A 17,854-nucleotide genomic window follows, 5' to 3' on the forward strand; every position below is an offset into this window, starting at 1 on the left:
CGTCCATCAAGATTCATCTTGCTGCGATCTCCCGATACACCAGAACCACGGGGCGGACGTCCTTGTGGTCTCATCGTCTGGTGAAAGAGTTCATGAAGGGACTGTTCAGATCGTTCCCGCCGGTGAAGGCTCCGGCCCCGGCGTGGGAGCTCAACGTGGTGCTGACCAAGCTCATGGGACCTCCGTTCGAGCCTCTGCACTCGGCCCCGTTGAAGTTTCTATCGTGGAAAACAGCTTTTCTTGTGGCCATCACCTCCGCACGACGAGTGGGAGAGATCCAGGCCCTTTCCTGCAAGGCCCCGTACTTGACTTTCCACGACACGAGGGTAGTGCTCAGGACGCACCCCTCCTTCATGCCCAAGGTACCGTCGGACTTCCATCTCAACGAACCCTTGGTGTTACCTGTGTTCTTCCCGTCGCCTTCGTCGCCGGCTGAGAGGACTTTGCACTCGCTGGATGTAGCTAGAGCGCTGAAGTTCTACGTGGACCGCACAAAGGGTTTTCGGAAGACGTCACAACTCTTTGTGAACTTTGGACCTGTCAATCAGGGGAAGGCTCTCTCGAAGGCTTCCATCTCCAGATGGCTCTCCGGCTGTATCATGTGCTGTCACCGGTTGGCAAACCGACCGCTGCCTGGCCGTCCGAGAGCCCATTCCACCAGAGCGATCGCAGCTACCACGGCGTTCCTATCTGGTGTGCCCCTGCTGGACATATGCAGGGCTGCTACGTGGAGGTCGACGCACACCTTCACGAAATTCTACTGCGTCGACCGGGATTCCAGGGAGGAGTCCAGGGTCGGCCAAGCAGTGCTGCGCAACCTGTTCGCCTGAGGTGAGCCTGGTGAGGAGGTAAGATGCTTAATGTTGAGTTGATGTGATGCTTAATGTTGAGCCTTTGCCACCTCCCGTGGTTGTGCATGTGTGTACTGCTATGTATTCTTTATTCATGAGCATGTGAATCCATGCCAGACCCCATGCTGGAGAAGGAACAAGTTACTTACCTGTAACTGTTGTTCTCCAGCATGGGTCTGGCATGGATTCACATGCGAACCCTCCCGCCTACCCCTCTGCGGCTCTTCACTTGGTCATACTGCCACTTCACGTGCTTCCAAATCTGAAGATGGCTGCCAGAGGCGGTGCTTAGGTAGAGGGCAGTCATTGGCTGTGGTCAGTATGACGCAGAGACCAGTGATTGGTTATTACTACGAAAGACAGATCAGAAACGAAACTGATACTGGTTTTTTCTTTACCGAGGATTCCCAGCCTGACGACGGGGAATATTCATGAGCATGTGAATCCATGCCAGACCCATGCTGGAGAACAACAGTTACAGGTAAGTAACTTGTTCCTTTTCTACCGCAGTCTGAATCCTCAGCTGCAGTATAGTACCCATGGGTGACCATTTTGTCAAAATGTCCCCAATCTTCTTTTTTCCCCATTTTCTGTTTGTGAGGTCTTTCTTGGGTTTTACTCTGCACGTCAAGGTCGAGTTGAGCCCTTTGTTTGTTTTGCCTTTGGCAGGCTTCAGCCCTGAAGCCCGCCTCTGGCTCCAGTGTGTCTGGAAAGGCAGGATGTGAGGGAGGTCCCTGAAACTCCCCTGTTCTTTGTCTTCAGGAATGTCTGAATGCAACCAGTCCTGATTGGCTGGCTGGCTGGCTGTCCTTTGAGGACAGCCACCCTACTGTGTGATTGCCATCCTGGGCTGTGCATGAATGGGAGAAACCTGTTTAAAAGGCGAGGGTTTTGGAACTAAAGGCAGAGTCGACCACTGGGAGAAACACCCAACGAAGAAACCATGACCGAAGCTTGTTGCAACCTCCCGGACCTTTGAATTGCCCGGCGAAGCCCTGCTGCTGTGCTGAAACTCCTTTTGTTTATTTGACGGAGAAGCTACCGACGACCTCCAAAGTGCCCCCGCAGGAGCCCTCCAGATGTCCTCCCTCTTGTCCCACGACTGAGGCTCGGAACCCAGGGTCTGCATCGCTGCAACCGGACATAATCCAGCTGGACCACTCTTCTTCAAACCAGAGGTACTGTTTAGACTTGGGCTACTTACCTCAGTGTCTTTGAGCTGTGCTTTACTCATTTGAGACTTGCATTGGCTTACCTTTAGAGTTGATTCCAACTCTGCTTTCCACAGGCTTAACAGCTTGTGACCCTACCCTACAAGTGATTTTTCTACAAACTCTCTAACTTTGTGCAAGACCTTTTATCTAAGAAATGCCTCCGCTCAATAGACTGTGTTCCTATTGACTTTGACTGTTCTGGCTCCCTGCAGACTCTTCTAGCCCATTGACTTTGATATTGTTTGTCCCTCATAGGTGGTAACTTGTTTTAGACTGTTACTGCTGGGAAAGGCTTGTCTAGATTTCATTGGACGATTTAGTTGTCCTCACATATACTGAGAACCTGTTTGACCTTTTCCTTCCTTAAACCTTTCCTTTCTGCGACCTCAGAATCTAAAAAAAAGTATAATTAGTGTGACAGCGGAGACCACACGCCTTCTAACTTCACTCGGATTCTCCATCCTGCGTTGTGGCTTCACAGAATGCTCTGTTCCTGGGCTCACCAGGGTGGCAGCTCTGCCACCCCCCTCGGAGAAGAGGGTGAAGGCCATCCTGGGGAAAGTTCAGCGCCTGTTAGCATGGTCCATCGCAACTGTCCAGCCCATCAAATGCCTGTTGGGCATGATGTCTTGCTGCATCCATCTGGTCCGCTTTTGCAGGCTCCAGATGCGGCCTCTCCGGGAATTCCTAGACGCCAGATGGCAGCAGGTCAACAGGCACTTGGACAGACAGGATCACCCTCAATCGGACATTCCTGCAGCCTCTGCAATGGTGGGCGGTGCGTTCGCATCTCACTCAAGGAACTCCCTTCCGGATCACCCTCCGTACAAGGGCACAGTCACCACAGACACCTCCCTACAGCCCACACAGGACTGTCTCATGCCAGAGGCCTACGGCTCCCATAGGAGAAGACTTGCATATAAACGTCCTGGAGCTCTGAGCCGTCTTCTGGGCCCTCAAGTCGTTTCCAGAGAGCCGACGCAAAAGACTGACAAACTTTCGCTAAACTGGGATTCAACCCATTACTAAACTGGACCGAATCGAATTTTTAAGGACCAAGGAATACGAATGAATAACTATGCCCTGATTTGAGAAAAGCCAGTGGCCGAAACACGTGTCCTCTAAAGGGCACTACACCATGACCTAAAGGACACTATATATACTATGCAATAAATAGTATTGTGCAATATAATCATTTGGCGTCTGTCTTTAATGGAGTCTCGAGATCACTGTCAGCATAAGCCGTTTTTGGGCTTTTTTACCGCCATTCTCCAATAAGACGCGACAACCAAAACATTGTGATCACTGTGATTAACAAGGTCGCCGAGTCAAACAGCAGTAGTTAAAAGTGCATCAGCTATTTTCTCAAGTCGTTTCCAGCCTCAGCTATGGGGGAAGCTTGTGCGGATCTAAACGGACAGCACAAGCACCATGTTCTACATCCAGAAGCAGGGTTGGACGTGCTCCCCACTCTTTCCCTGGAGACCCAGTCCCTGTGGCGCAGGGATATACTTCACGGCATGTTCCTCATCCCCTTTTACCTGACAGGCACCAAGAACACCATTCCCAGCAGGGAGCTGCGGTCCTGCCATGAGTGGGAATTTCAACCGGTACAGGTGTTATCTCTTCATTAAGTGGGGTCCTCCCCAGATCAACCTCTTCACAACAGCTGCCAACTCCAAATGCTGGTTGTTTGCCAGCAGATAGCCTCAGCCGAGAAGTCTGGGGATGCCTTCTCATTCCCATGCAAAAGGCTCTCCCTGTACGCCTTCCCTCAGATCCAGCTCCTGTTACGTGTGATCAACTCACTCAGACGTTCCCATTGGAGGATGATACTCATCGCACCGGTGTGGCCGCAGCAGATCTGGTACCTGGACCTTCTCCATCTGTCAGTGGCTCCGTCCATCCGGCTGCCTCCACTTCCCAACCTTTTCTCCAGAGAAAACGGCATACTACTGCCCCACCACCCAGCGTTGCTGAACCTCACAGCCTGACTCCTGCAGCCCTAGAGTTTGGGCATTATTCTCTGCTACTGGAGGGCAAGAAGATCCTGGCCCGGGCCAGAGCTTCCTCTGTTAACTTGTTACAGTTACAAATGGAAGCGCTTCACGCTGTACCTGCATTCGCTAGTCAAAGCTGGGCTGGTGCATGCCTCCTTCAAGGTTAATCTTGCTACCATATTCCGGTACACCTGGACGCCAGGCAAGCTCTCCCTGTGGTCGCACAGGCTTGTCAAGGAGTTCCTTAAGGGCCTCTTCAGGGCTCTTACGCTGGTGAAGGCTCCTGCCCATGCTTGAGAGCTCCATGTCGTTTTAACTAAGCTCATGGAGCATCCGTTTGAACCATTGCATCAAGCCCCTCTGAAGTTTCTTTTGTGGAAGACTGCTTTCCTGGTGGCCATTACTTCAACCAGGCGAGTCTGGGATATCCAGGCTATCTCCTGCAAGCAGCTGTACTCTACCTTTCATGCTGCAAAGGTGGTGCTGCAGACTCATCCAACTTTTATGCCAAAGGTTCCTTTGAGCTTCCATCTCAATGAGCCTTTTGTTCTGCCAGTTTTCTTACCGAACCCTTCTAAGCCTGCTGAAAGGGTGTTGCATTCACTTGACATTGCGCGTGCCTTGATGTTTTATGTAGCACGCACAAAAGACTTTCGGAAGACATCTCAGCTGCTTGTCACCTTTGGACCTATGGTACACGGGAATGCCCCTGTCGAAGGCTTCCACATTCAGGTGGCTCTCCGACTGCATCATGCACTGTCATCGTCTGGCCAAAAGACCAATACCTAGCCGGCCGAGAGCCCGCTCCACCAAAGTCATCACAGCTATGACAGCTTTTCTCTCTAGTTTTCCCTTGCTCGACCTCTGCAGGGCTGCTACGTTGAGGTCCACTCAAACCTTCACAAGATTCTACTGTGTCGACAGGGATTTCGGGCAGGAGTCCCAGGTCGGCTAAGCAGTGCTATGCAGCCTTCTTGTTTGAGGTGAATCCATTCCAGGAGTAAGTTATTGCTTCTGTTGAGCCTTTCCACCTCCTGTGGTTGTGTATCTGTACTGCAGTGTAAACAAATTCATGACCATGTGAATCCATGCAAGGCCCCATGCTGGAGAAGGTTTAAGTTCCTTACCTGTAACTCTTGTTCTCTAGCATTGGTCTTGCATGAGTTCACATGCAAACCCTCCCTCCTTCCCCACTATGGCTTTATCTGGTTTATACTGCCACTTTACGTGATCTACCATACCTGAAGATGGCCACCACGGGTGGAGCTTATGAGGAGGAGTGTCATTGGCTGGGGGCAGTATGACCCAAAGGCCAATGATTGGTTATAGAGGAGATGAGCAGTTGTCAGCCTAAAGCGAAACTGCTTTCTTTTCACTGAGGATTCCCAGCATGACAATGGGAATATTCATGATTCCTTATTCAATAGTCCAATATTCATGCGCTTTGAAACACAATTTACTTGATCTATAAGCACCTTACAAATGCACAATAAAATAAATAAAAGCATGTGAATCCATGAAGAGTTGCAAGTAAGTAACTTAAACCTTACTCATTCCTGTTTCATTTTCTTTCTCCAAAGTCTGAGTTTCAAATTGATAGTTACTACAGATATATACATCTTTCTTCCCAGTATATAAGGAAAATCCATGGGTCTCTGAATGATCCTCAATTACCAATGGTTGAAGAATTTGTTCTGCATGTGCGCGAGTATCCGTCTCGGTCATAGCTTAATGAAGTACACTGTGGAACAGCTACCACTATTCCTCTCTGGTGAAACGAATGCAAGTTCGGACTGCAAATATTTGCTAAGTGAATTATAGACAGAGATACCATAAGTGTTTTTCAGAAACATGGAAGCTTATTCAAACTTCTCCTTTCTCTTCTAGATGGTAGAAATCCTTTTTCAGTTTGCAGATCGCGCTTTGAAGAAATGTCCTGAACAGGGTAAAATCCAAGTGATGGAACAACATTTCCAGGTGCTTATTCTGTTCTGATATCGGTGCATGCTTTTTCTATCTGCATATTGGTTGTGGTTTTATGGCACTAAGAGGTACTATAAATGTTAAGATTAGTTGAAGAAAAATGCTATATTCAAACTCGTAGCACATTGTTTAAGATCTAAAAAGATGGGTTCTGTTTCAAAAGCAGTTGTTTGAAATGGTCACACCCTTACCATCTGCTCGTGCCTCAAAACTGGAGTGACACCCCTGCTTCAAAGGCTGCAGGGATTTGTTATTTTTCTAGTGCTGCCTTTTGCCACTGTTAGGGATGGGCCTCATTTTGTGCTACATAAAGGGTACTCTTTAAGGCAAAATATTACACTGTTGCTTGACTCGTGAGTTTAGTCACATTAAGTATTCAGCATTTTGTTAAAACAACAGTTTTTGCAGTATTTCTCCGTTTAAACATGTGCAATACTTTTGGAAAACAATCAGGGGACACGTGCTCAGGAGCTCCAGTAAGATTTTAGACAATGCCTCTTGTTTCTTAGGAAAGGAACTTAATTTTTACCTTAATTTCCAGTGTCATTAATCTGTTTGTGTTAACTATGTATCAGATGGAGGTTTTAACTTGGGTTTGAACATTTGCTCCATAGCTGTCGAGCATAATTGTTTTGCGATTTTCATTAACATTGACCTTGGAAAATAATGTTGAGTTATTCTGTTGCTAAGAGCTTTGGGAATGATGCTGACTTGTTGCTTTGTTTATACTCGTTTCCTAGGACATGGTGCCTGTCATAGTAGATTATTGTCTCCTGCTCGAGCACACGTGAGTGAGAACTTGCTTTCCTCTGCTGTCACATTCAATTATCTTGATCCCTTGCTTCCAGTATGTGCCTTGTTTTGCTATGATGTTTTTTTTTCTTATAACTCTTAACCAAGATCTTTTTATTAGTTAAGTAGGAATTATGCGCGTCATTCGGCAGTTGCTTGCCTTTCTTCAGGCACTTGATAGTACACAGAGTTCAAGTTATTTAAAACCATGCGGTTGCATTGTAACTGTTTCTTGTTGATTTTAGTCGGCGCTTTTGCCAAACTGCCACAGATAGAATAATAAAATACAGAAAATAGAAAGAAAAAGGCAAAATGTTATAACCTCTTGTGTAAAAAGTTTAGAATATATATTACCACTGTGTCCCTCTTTCCCCTATTCTTACTTTGGCAGTACACCTTTCGACCAGGAACATTGTATAACTTTGTTCATTCAAACTCTGCCCTGATCTCATCACAGGGGTATACAGGCCTCTATCTTCTCCAGAATCTTGATTGTTTCTGTTACTTAGACAAGGTGGCCCAAGGGCCTGCCAAGTAGGTTCTGTGCACACACAAAAAATATCTCTTGCTGCTGGGGGAGGTTTGGTGATATCGAGTGAACACTAAATCGAGCTTCCGGTGGATACATTTCTCTCACAGATTCCACAATTCTAAATCCCTTTTTAGAGTCTGGACCAGAAATGTTTTCAGCTTGCCACTAGGTGGCATGTGCATCTCTGGGCCAGTTTCCTTTTAGATCCTCGCTGACCTTTTGTGTCAGATGTGACATATGTTGCATAAATACCATTTGGGGCAGGCACCATCTTCCTTTGTACCTTTTTTCTGCATCAATGCACAGGAACTTATCACTCATCCACTTCTATGAAGTTTCTTAGAGAATGATGTCCCCTAAATCATGCTTTAAGCCTTGTGATGGCTGTATACACAAACTGTATGTGTCTAACCTGCATTGTAAGTGTGTATGGTGCCTGCGACAGCATCTCGACAGTGAATAATTTCATGTCGTGCCAGACTGTCTTTGAACCCCAAGGCCCTCAGGGAGTAAGTGCAAACTTTCATTTGGCAGAGACAACAGAAGCACTCCTGAGAAAGACTTCTCGTACTAAAAACGGAGCTGGAGCCACCTCTGAAGGAACACTATTCAAGGTCAGAACTGATTAAAGAAAAAATAAAAGTAAGAGAACTTGGTTCTCTGAATGAGTCCTTTACCTCTAGAACCCACTTTTTCTACTTAAAAAAAAAAAATGCATCATCACAATTCTTGGAATAGGGTGAGGTCCAATGGTTCTCCTCGAAGATCAGGTGGCTGAAGACCCTCATTCTTCATTCTCTACTTCAGAAGGGGGCGGGGAAGAATTTAGGGCAGCGATCTTAAAGGTTTTCAACCAGACTTCATCATCGGTACACTCATTGAAAGTCCTGTGGCTCCCTTTGAGGACAGCTGTTCCCCCAAAAGGACAACATCTGCATGCCCAAGAGCTCAGATCTGAGTCGGCACCACCAGATTAGGGTAGCAAGCACCCCCTTTCCTCACTGGGGCCATCAAAAATGGTGCAAGGCCTTTGGGCTCCTACACATTAAGATACAGAGGCTGATCGGTACAAGAGCCTTCATAGCTAGCCTTCTTCCAAATGTTTCGACATGTCTATGAAGATGTGGTTGAAGAAGACGGCTTGGAGTACATCCCCCATTTGTTGCTGCTGAAGGTGCCTTGTAAATAGTCAGTGGGTATTTTAAGGAGTCTTTCAAAGGTTAGGAATGTGTGGGAGAACAAACAAATTAATTTTCTTTCTGGTTGATAGGATTATCCTCCCACAAATTAATCATCTTCCTCCTCCTTACCCAGCTTACGAACACTTGAATTCCGATTAGAATTTTTGTAAATGAACATTTCTAAGGGAAGGTGTACTCCCAGGGATTCCGCATCTCAGATGCATTTTTTAGCAGAAGCAGCTTTTGGAAACATTTTGCTGCCACAGTGCGCTATGTGGTATTGGCGTAGAGGTCCCTCAGCGCTCTTTCCATTGGAGCCAGACGTGACGTTGGCTTATACATATTTGTGAGGCTTGTGGATCTGCTTAAACTCACATACTTTGCATAGACCTACATCTAGTGGTTGGTGCTGAGTATTACATTAGTTATTTTCGATTTCGAAAAGGGACGTCGACAGGGCGTATATGTAATACTATCCCTACTGTGATGACCAAGGTCTGAAGGTTTTTTTTTCTGCCATTCTGTTGGTTGCAGTTATAGTTTTATTCAGTTCGTTGCTCGTTATGGAGCATTTGCATGTGTCTATTACGATAGATTATTATATTTCATATCGATCTTCAGCGACTGCACTCACCGCAACCTACCCTCTCAACAGCGATGTTGTGGCACTCAGGGGGTTCCGTAGCATTGCCGACAGCCTACACCTCTTTAGGCTTTGGGCTTCACAGTAGGGAGAGTGGGGGGAAAGTCATTTAACATATTTTAGAAGAATGTCTCCACGCATTTTCCCCGAATATATATCGTCTCGCTGTCCTTGGTGCTAGTCAGGGAGAAGACTTCCTTTTAAATGTTGCCTTTCCTGTAACCATAAATTTCCCTGGAAGGGATATGTACAGCGTGTGTAACTATTGTCTTCCAGGTGACCACCAGGAGGCCAAATGTCGAGCGTGTAAGCTCTTCAAGCCGAAGTGATCAAAACAATGGGCAGCCTATGTGATGCAATCGGAGGCATCGACGGACTAACCTACCAGTGCAGAGGAATCCAAGGCAGAGCAGAACAGTCCTGGCCTCATTACCGTTCGCAGAGGCGACATCTGATAGGGGAACGGAGGCTTTCCAAGTGCCAGTCCCCAGCTTCGAACGGCATGCATCCCGCTCTGTTATGGCAGCTTTCCGTAGCCACAAAGGCAAACATATAAATCACACGCAGGGCTCTGGCACAGCGCTTAGTGAGTTGACACCTAGTAAACAAAGGCATACTGTTTCACACTAAAAGAAAAACACTCTTTAGCCATACCACACCTTCCGACGCCCTTGTCGGACGGAAAGTGCCAAAACGTCTACGGAACACGTCCCCTCAGCAAGCGGTTCTATGGCTACTAAAACCTCTGTGCCAAGTGGATCCCGCTTGAAGAGCACACACACACGCATAGCAAAGCTAGTTGCTCATTCAAAATAGCCTCACGGGCACCAAAACAAACATTGCAGACGCTGAAACATAGTTTTGACAATTGTACAAACAGAGGTCAGGGAATACCTCCCCTTTGCTAAAGAAAAATCACAGGCCCAAGGAAGTCAGGAATATTTTTTTAACATTTTTTATTTTTTTATTTATTAACTCTTGGCAGCAAAAACGAGAAACACACGGCAGAGAAAACCAGACAGCAGTGAGAACATATTTGAGCATACAGATCTATAGATACATAGTATATCAGTGGTAAAGAAATAGTATTCATGTAGTAGGTGTTTCAATTCAAAATCACAGTAGCTGCACATGGGGGAGTATTGGGGATTGAAGGGCAGTTCAGCAAGATTGCCAGATGATCAGTCCGAGGTGAGGCTGGCTAAGTATGAGTGGAACTCCACCCACTGGTCTGGAAGAGATGCGGAGTGTATCGATGTAGGCCTCCTCACAGTTCTGAGCCCATGTAAGGTCCACCAGCCATGTCTTAGTTGTTGGAGGGTTCTTGTCTTTCCATCTGAGCACTATGCACCTTTTGGCGATCATGCACTCCATACTTACAAAGGGTCTGAGGCGTTTTGATGGAAGTGTAGACCAACCTCCAAACAGTGCGCCCCAAAGGAGAACGATCCAGCATGACCCCCACTATATCAGGCAATGTCTTCAAGACTGATTCCCAAAATCCGACTAGGGAGGAGCGGCTCCAAAACATGTGAATGTGGTCGGCCCAATGTGTACGGCACCTCAGACACAGTTGTTCCCCAGTCTTAAGCAGTTTACCCAGTTTTACAGGCGTAAAGTAAAGTTAGTTTAACAATTAAAATTGCATTACCCTAAACCTAGAATTCAATGATACATTTTGTGTATTTAGGCACTTGTTTTTCCATTGGGTGTCAGACAACTCTACATTTAAACTCTCCACCCATGTCAACGTGGTTGCTGGTATATTCACACTTGTTTTATTCAATATCATCCTATATAGTGTGGAAAGGCGGCCACAACAGTTTGTGGAGTTTGCAATGTATATCAGTTCAGCATTTTTTTGCGCTAGTCATAAGAATTGTACTAGCGTCCCATGCAGTTTAGTGAAGAATGATTTGCCGGGCCATAGGAGGACATTAAAGAATGAGTAAAGCAATTTGGGATGCAGGATCATTGTAATTAGAGCAAGCCTACCTGCCAGTAATATTGGAAATGACCTCCACCTGGTGGCTTTGTCTCCGACATACTCTTCGAAGATCGAGTAGTTGTCGCGGTGGAGGGAAGCGTCCTCTCGGGCCACCATCACACCTAGTATCTGATACCATTTGGAGTCCATAGAAGGAGGAAGTCCCTGCGGTGTTCTTTTTTACAGGGCGTCAGGGGAAGAATCTCAGACTTGGTATAATTGATGACTAATACTGAGTACTCACCAAAGAGCGTAATATCTCAGATGATGGGGTCGAGATTAATTCGTGGGTCGCGAATATAGAGCAGGACGTCGTCTGCGTGTAACAAGATTATTTCAGGGGATCCTCTGAGTCGAAGACCTAGACAACTGTGATGAAAACGGATAAAGTCTGCCATTGGCTCAATCTCAAGTGCAAATAGGATAGGGGACAGGGGGCATCCCTGGCGGGTACCTCTTGCCAATTCAAATTGATCAGAGACCATGCAATAGAACTATCGCCAGGGGGCTATAGTGTAGTAGTTTAATGTATTTGAGCATCTCCGACCCCAAGCCCATTTTTTTCAGTACCAGATACAAATGTTTCCATGATACCATATCAAATGCTTTCTGGGCATCAATCGTCGGTGCCACAGCCTCTACGTCGGAGCTGAGCCTGGCCATTACATTAAATAGCTGACGGAATATTAAAAGATGTTGCTCTTCCCGGGATGAACCTTGCCTGGTCCTGATGGATAATGTGGGGCATTAATGGTAGCTACCGGTTCGCCAGCACCTTGGAAAAAAATGTTGTTCACATTCATAAGTGAAAGACGTTGATAGGACCCGCATTCATTGCCGGGTTTGCCAGGCTTAAGCAGTATGGTTATGACGGCCTCACACATTGACTCAGGCAGTAGGGAGTTAGCCAGCAACTCTTCCCAGACCTCAATGAGATATGGGGACAAGAGAGCTCCATATTCTCGCAAGAACTTGGCGGTTAGACCATCCTGGTCGGCTGCTCTTCCTCTGGGGAGGTCCTTGATGATGACCAAGAGTTTGTCTACAGTGAGCGGGCTGTTGAGGCTTTGTTAAGCTGCTCGGCCCGAGAGGACCGCGTACCTGTATTCTTGGTGGTTGGTCTTGCTGAGGTCGCCAGTCTGGAGTCCAAGAACTGATGAATGGGCGGCACGAGGAATCAGCCCCTCCGCCACCCAAAAGAGGAACTGGGTGAAGGGTGGACCGACCCCCAATGTCACGATAAGTACTGTCCCGATGAGCGTGACTCGAGGGTTGATGGCTCAAGATGGTGACACTGTAGCTTTAAGTAGAGCCGATTGTCGATATCATGAATCTTCCGGAACCAATGTAACAGTGAGGGATTACAGCTGATAGAAAGTCCGGTTGGTGCTGATAGCTCCAGAGGTTTGCAGGATTGGGTTCGGAGGTAGGCAAAACAGGAAGAGAGAGAACAGCTGGAGACTAGCTGGTACTGGGCAAGTCCCGGGTAAGTATGAAGATGGGCTGACCCAGTGCCGACAGCAAGTCAGGGCTGGAGGCAGGCAGGCTCAGGACAGGCCCCAGGTAAGGCTGAGGTAGGTTGGCTCAGGACTGGCCACGGGTAAGGCTGGAGGGAGGCTGGCTCAAGACAAGCCACAGGTATGGGCTGGAGAATGGCTGACCCAGGACAGGCCACAGGTAAGGGCAGGAGGTAGGCTGACCCAGGACAGGCCACAGGTAAGGCTGGAGACAGGCTGGCTCAAGACAAGCCACAGGTATGGGCTGGAGATTGGCTGACCCAGGACAGGCCACAGGTAAGGGTAGGAGGTAGGCTGACCCAGGACAGTCCACAGGTAAGGGTAGGAGGTAGGCTGACCCAGGACAGGCCACAGGTAAGGGCAGGAGATAGGCTGACCCAGGACAGGCCACAGGTAAGGGTAGGAGGTAGGCTGACCCAGGACAGGCCACAGGTAAGGGCAGGAGATAGGCTGACCCAGGACAGGCCACAGGTAAGGACTGAAGGTAAGCTGACCCAGGACAGGCCACGGGTAAATGCAGGAGGCAAGCTGGCCCAGAACAGGCCACAGGTAAGTGCAGGCAGGAACAACGAGGCAAGCGAAGCGAACCGCGTTGAGACGCGACTCGCTGAGGATTGCGGCCTCCTTTATGGGCCGCCGGCGCCCGAAAGGCCTGGGACGCAAGCCGTTCCGTTTCCGGACGCCGGCGGACCCATAACGAGGCTTGAGAAGCAAGCCCCGCTAGGGAGATGAGTTCGGCCCACGGCGCATGCGCGGAGCCGAGAGAGAGGCCTTCCGCGCATGCGCCGAAGGCCGCCAGCCCTGTAGCCCGTCACTCCCCTCCCGGCGAGCCCCCGGAAGCAGATGCGCGGGTAGACTCGCCAGGAGGGGAAGAGAGCGGCAGACCCCCGGTTCCCGTGTGACATAACACTATGCCCCCTCCCAGGAAGGCCCGGAGCTCCGGGTTTCCAGGGAAACCGTACATAGAACTCACGTATCAACCGGGGTGCATGTACATGTTGGCGTGGCTCCCATGTACGGTCACAGGCTGGGTACCCCTTCCAGTCAACTAAATAGTGGAGCACCCCTCTACGGAAACGGGCATCACAGATCTCGTGTACCTCAAACTCCGGGACACCCTGCACTAGGACAGAGGCCGGACGGGGAGGAGTGCGGCCATAAGCATCGACCACATAGGGCTTTAACAGGGACACGTGAAAAACGGGATGTACATGCCAGGAAGAGGGTAGGCGTAGGCGAAAGGATACGGAGGACAACCGTTTGGTAATAACAAAGGGACCCAAGTAACGAGGAGCCAGTTTGACGGGCAAATTGCGGAGTGGCAAATTCTTTGAGGACAACCACACCTTGTCACCCTCCTGAAAGTCGGGTTCTACACTCCTCTTCCTGTCTGCCTGTCTCTTCATCCGATCTTTGGCCTCACTTAGGATCTTGCTTGCCAGTTCTTGTTGATTCCGAATGTGTTTGACTAAATCATCAGCAGAAGGAACAGTACTGGAAGGAATGGGTTGAAAGGGCATCAATCGAGGATGTAAACCAGTGGAACAGAAGTATGGACTGACTCCGGTGGAAGCATGGATGGTGTTATTATAAGAAACCTCGGCCAGATCTAGTCCGTCTTTCCAGTTAGTTTGTGTGGCATTAGAAAAACAACGGAGGTACCCCTCCAAAGTCTGATTGGTCCTTTCGGTCAGCCCGTTGGTCTGTGGGTGGTAGCCAGAGCTTAGAGCTCTATGTATTCCTAAATGACCGCATACCTGTTTCCAGAATGAAGAAAGGAATTGGGTTCCTCTATCCGATATGATTTTCTCTGGTAGGCCGTGCAGCCGGTAGATGTCATGCAGAAATGCCGAAGCCATTTGGGTAGCTGTAGGGACCTTCCGAAATGGGATGAAATGAGCCAGTTTAGTGAAGCAGTCTACGACCACCATTATACAGGTGTAACCTTCAGATGGGGGCAAATCCACAATGAAATCAGTAGCGATTGTATGCCATGGATAGAGAGCTGTTTCAGTGGGCATTAATAAACCCAATGGCCGTTTTCTGGGAACCTTGCACTGTGCACATATTGGACAGCTGTCGATGTACTTCTGGACCTCAGTCGCCCAACCTGGCCACCAGAACTGTCGAGAAACCAACTCTCGAGTGGCTCTGACTCCACGGTGTCCTCCTATGGGTGAATCATGGAATCCATGTAAAACGCCTCTCCTAATGGCTCCTTTAGGTATGTAAAGTCTCTTCTGAAAAAACAAGAGTCCCTCACGTTCAGTAACTGAGTGACGACTAAGAAGGGATGTTCTTTCGGGGTCCAACCGGGTGGCTTCTGCGATGGACTTAAGGTGAGAGGACAAAGCCAGCAGGAAATGGCGAGGAGAAATCAATGGCTGTTCAGGACCTTGCGTCCCATCAACATTTTCCAAGGACCTGGAGAGAGCATCTGCTTTTATATTGGAAGTTCCCGGGATATAAGTGACATGGAACTCGAATGGAGAGAAGAAGAAGGCCCACCGGGCTTGACGAGGAGTCCGACATTGCAGAGAGCGAAGATATTGCAGATTGCGATGGTCGGTTCGCACTTCTACAGAAAAACGGGCTCCGAGGAGAAAATGTCTCCATTCCTCGAATGCGGTCTTGATGGCCAACAATTCCCTTTCTATCACCGCGTAGTTTCGTTCGCTGGGACTCAACTTGCGAGAAAAATAGGCAATTGGATGTTCCACTAGCGTGGCTGGATCTTTCTGGAGAAGGACTGCTCCGACCGCGAAGCCGGAAGCATCGGCCTCTACAATGTAGGGCAAGTCCTCCTGGGGATGGCGCAGGATGGGAGCAGCCATAAAAGCCGACTTTAATACTCCAAAAGCCTGGGAAGCCACAGGACTCCATTCGAAAGCGATCTTGCTGCTGGTAAGACTGGTGAGGGGAGCCGAGATCCGCGAGTAATGTGGGATAAAGCGCCTGTAGAAGTTTGCGAATCCCAAAAATCGTTGGAGAGCCTTGATATCGTGTGGATGTTTCCATTCTTGTATGGCTAGAACCTTCTTGGGATCCATCCCAACTCCTTCTTGATTGATAACGAATCCCAAAAATTCGATACTGGTCTGGTGAAAGCTACATTTCTCTGCCTTGGCGAACAAATTGTTGATGGATAGTCGATGAAGGACCTCACGAACGTGTTCCACATGGTCGTCCAAGGATTTAGAGAATATTAGTATGTCATCCAAATAAACCCAAACGGATAATCCTAACAGGTCACCAAAAATGTGGTCCATAAATCGCTGAAAAACAGCGGGGGCATTACATAAGCCGAAGGGCATAACCCGATATTCAAAGTGCCCAAAAGATGTTTTGAAAGCTGTCTTCCACTCGTCCCCATTCCTGATGCGTATTAAATGATAAGCTCCACGGAGGTCCAATTTGGAGAAAATACGTGCAGTATGCAGGGTTTCAAGGATACTACGTATCAAAGGCAACGGGTACCGGTCTTTGGCTGTAATGTCATTCAACTGTCGGTAGTCGACACAGGGTCTCAACGTGCCTTCTTTCTTCTTTACAAAGAACAGGGGAAACCCTGCAGGTGACTTTGACGGTACAATGTACCCCTTGTCTAGACTTTCAGATAGATATGCCTGGAGAACTTGCTTCTCGTCACGGGTCAACGCGTACAACTTCCCATGTGGTATGACATGGTTCGGCAAAAGGTCAATGGAGCAATCAAAGGACCGGTGTGGAGGAAGGGGTATGTTGCCGGGTTCAGAAAACACCTGTTTGAAATCGGCATATACCTGTGGAACCAGAGACGTGGAACATAGATGAACCCCAATGTTGTCCGTCTTTAGAGAAGTCGAAATGGTCATGGTGGGAACAGATAGCTTGCATCCTTGAGCACACCTTTCGGAGGAAAAGGTTAAAGTCTGAGTTCTCCAGTCTATCAACGGATTGTGATGTTGTAACCATGGTAGACCTAGGACCATTTTGTAGTTAGGTGACTTAATAACATCAAAGGAGAGTACCTCGTAATGATCAGTAATCTGAAGAGCCAATCCGACCGTGAACTGGTTAACAGGCCCCGAAGACAAGGGGGTACCATCAATAAGCTCCACCGACAAGGGAGTAGGCCTGGAAACGAGTGGTATTTTATGTCGGGCGACGAATGTTTCGTCGATGTAGTTGCCGGAAGCCCCACAATCCAGCAGACCAGATATCTCCAGGTCTCTGTCTGGTAATTTAATCCTGACCTTTAGGGTCTGTAGCACCACTGGTTGCATGGGCCGACGAATGGAACAAATAACCGAAGGGTCTGAGGAGGAGATGGGACCTGTCGTTGCCCTTCCTATAAACGACAGGTCTCCTAGTTTCCCGACTTCTTCTTTTGTGGACGTAAAGGACATATACTCAGATAATGCCCAGCTGCTCCACAGTAAAGACACAGACGCAAAGACCTCCTTCGTTTCTTCTCTTCTTCCGACAAAGGCCCTCTCATGACTCCTACTTGCATGGGCTCAGATCCGGACTCGGTAGATCCAAATGAACCAGCAGGCGAATTGGTTGTCCGGGAACCGCTTCTGTCGAACCGACGTCTCTCAGCCTTTCGTTCGGTTAGTCGTTGGTCAATACGAAGTACTTGATCTATCAAGAGTTGAAGACTCTCCGGCTCGGGGATGTGGAGTAATTCGTCTTTGTACTCCTCTCTCAGGCCTCGACGAAACAGCGTTTTCTGTGTAATTTCGGGCCACTGAGAGTCGGTAGCCAAAAGCCGGAAGCGACTGATGTAGGTGATGACGTCATTGCTTCCCTGTTTGTAGTCCATCAACTGATTCTGTGCGACGGAGGCCAGGTTCGGCGTCTGGAATACTTCCAGAAAGGCTTTTTCGAAGGCAGCAAAGTCATTCAAAATAGGACTGTTCGTGACCACAAACGGGGTTGCCCAAGCCAATGCGTTCCCAGTTAGATTCCCCAGGATATAGCCAATCTTGGCCCTATCGTTGTTAAAGTGCGTGGACCTGAAGAGGAAATGGATCCTACAGTGGTTACAAAACTCTGCCACCCGTCTAGGATCGCCGTCGAATTTGATGGGTGTTGTGTGAGCCAATGGTCCCTCTGTCTGAGAAGAACTGGATGCTCCTTGTGTTATCATTTGGCGTAATGTTTGATTCT

The 17,854-nt window shown here is 48.3% G+C and overlaps 1 protein-coding gene across 3 annotated transcripts in view; it reads left to right on the top strand.

Annotated features, from left to right (window-relative positions):
- Positions 1 to 17,854, top strand: part of VPS8 (VPS8 subunit of CORVET complex) — a 2,529,257-nt gene that overhangs the window by 989,573 nt on the left and 1,521,830 nt on the right. For all 3 annotated transcript variants that reach the window (XM_069615741.1, XM_069615740.1, XM_069615739.1), the window contains exons 19-20: positions 5,953 to 6,042; positions 6,789 to 6,835. In XM_069615741.1, coding sequence (XP_069471842.1) covers positions 5,953 to 6,042; positions 6,789 to 6,835 — 137 coding nt within the window. The remainder of the gene's footprint in view (positions 1 to 5,952; positions 6,043 to 6,788; positions 6,836 to 17,854) is intronic.

This window comes from Ambystoma mexicanum, chromosome 9, assembly GCF_040938575.1.
Source record: "Ambystoma mexicanum isolate Mex_15411 chromosome 9, UKY_AmexF1_1, whole genome shotgun sequence".
NCBI classification, from domain to species: Eukaryota; Metazoa; Chordata; class Amphibia; order Caudata; family Ambystomatidae; genus Ambystoma; species Ambystoma mexicanum.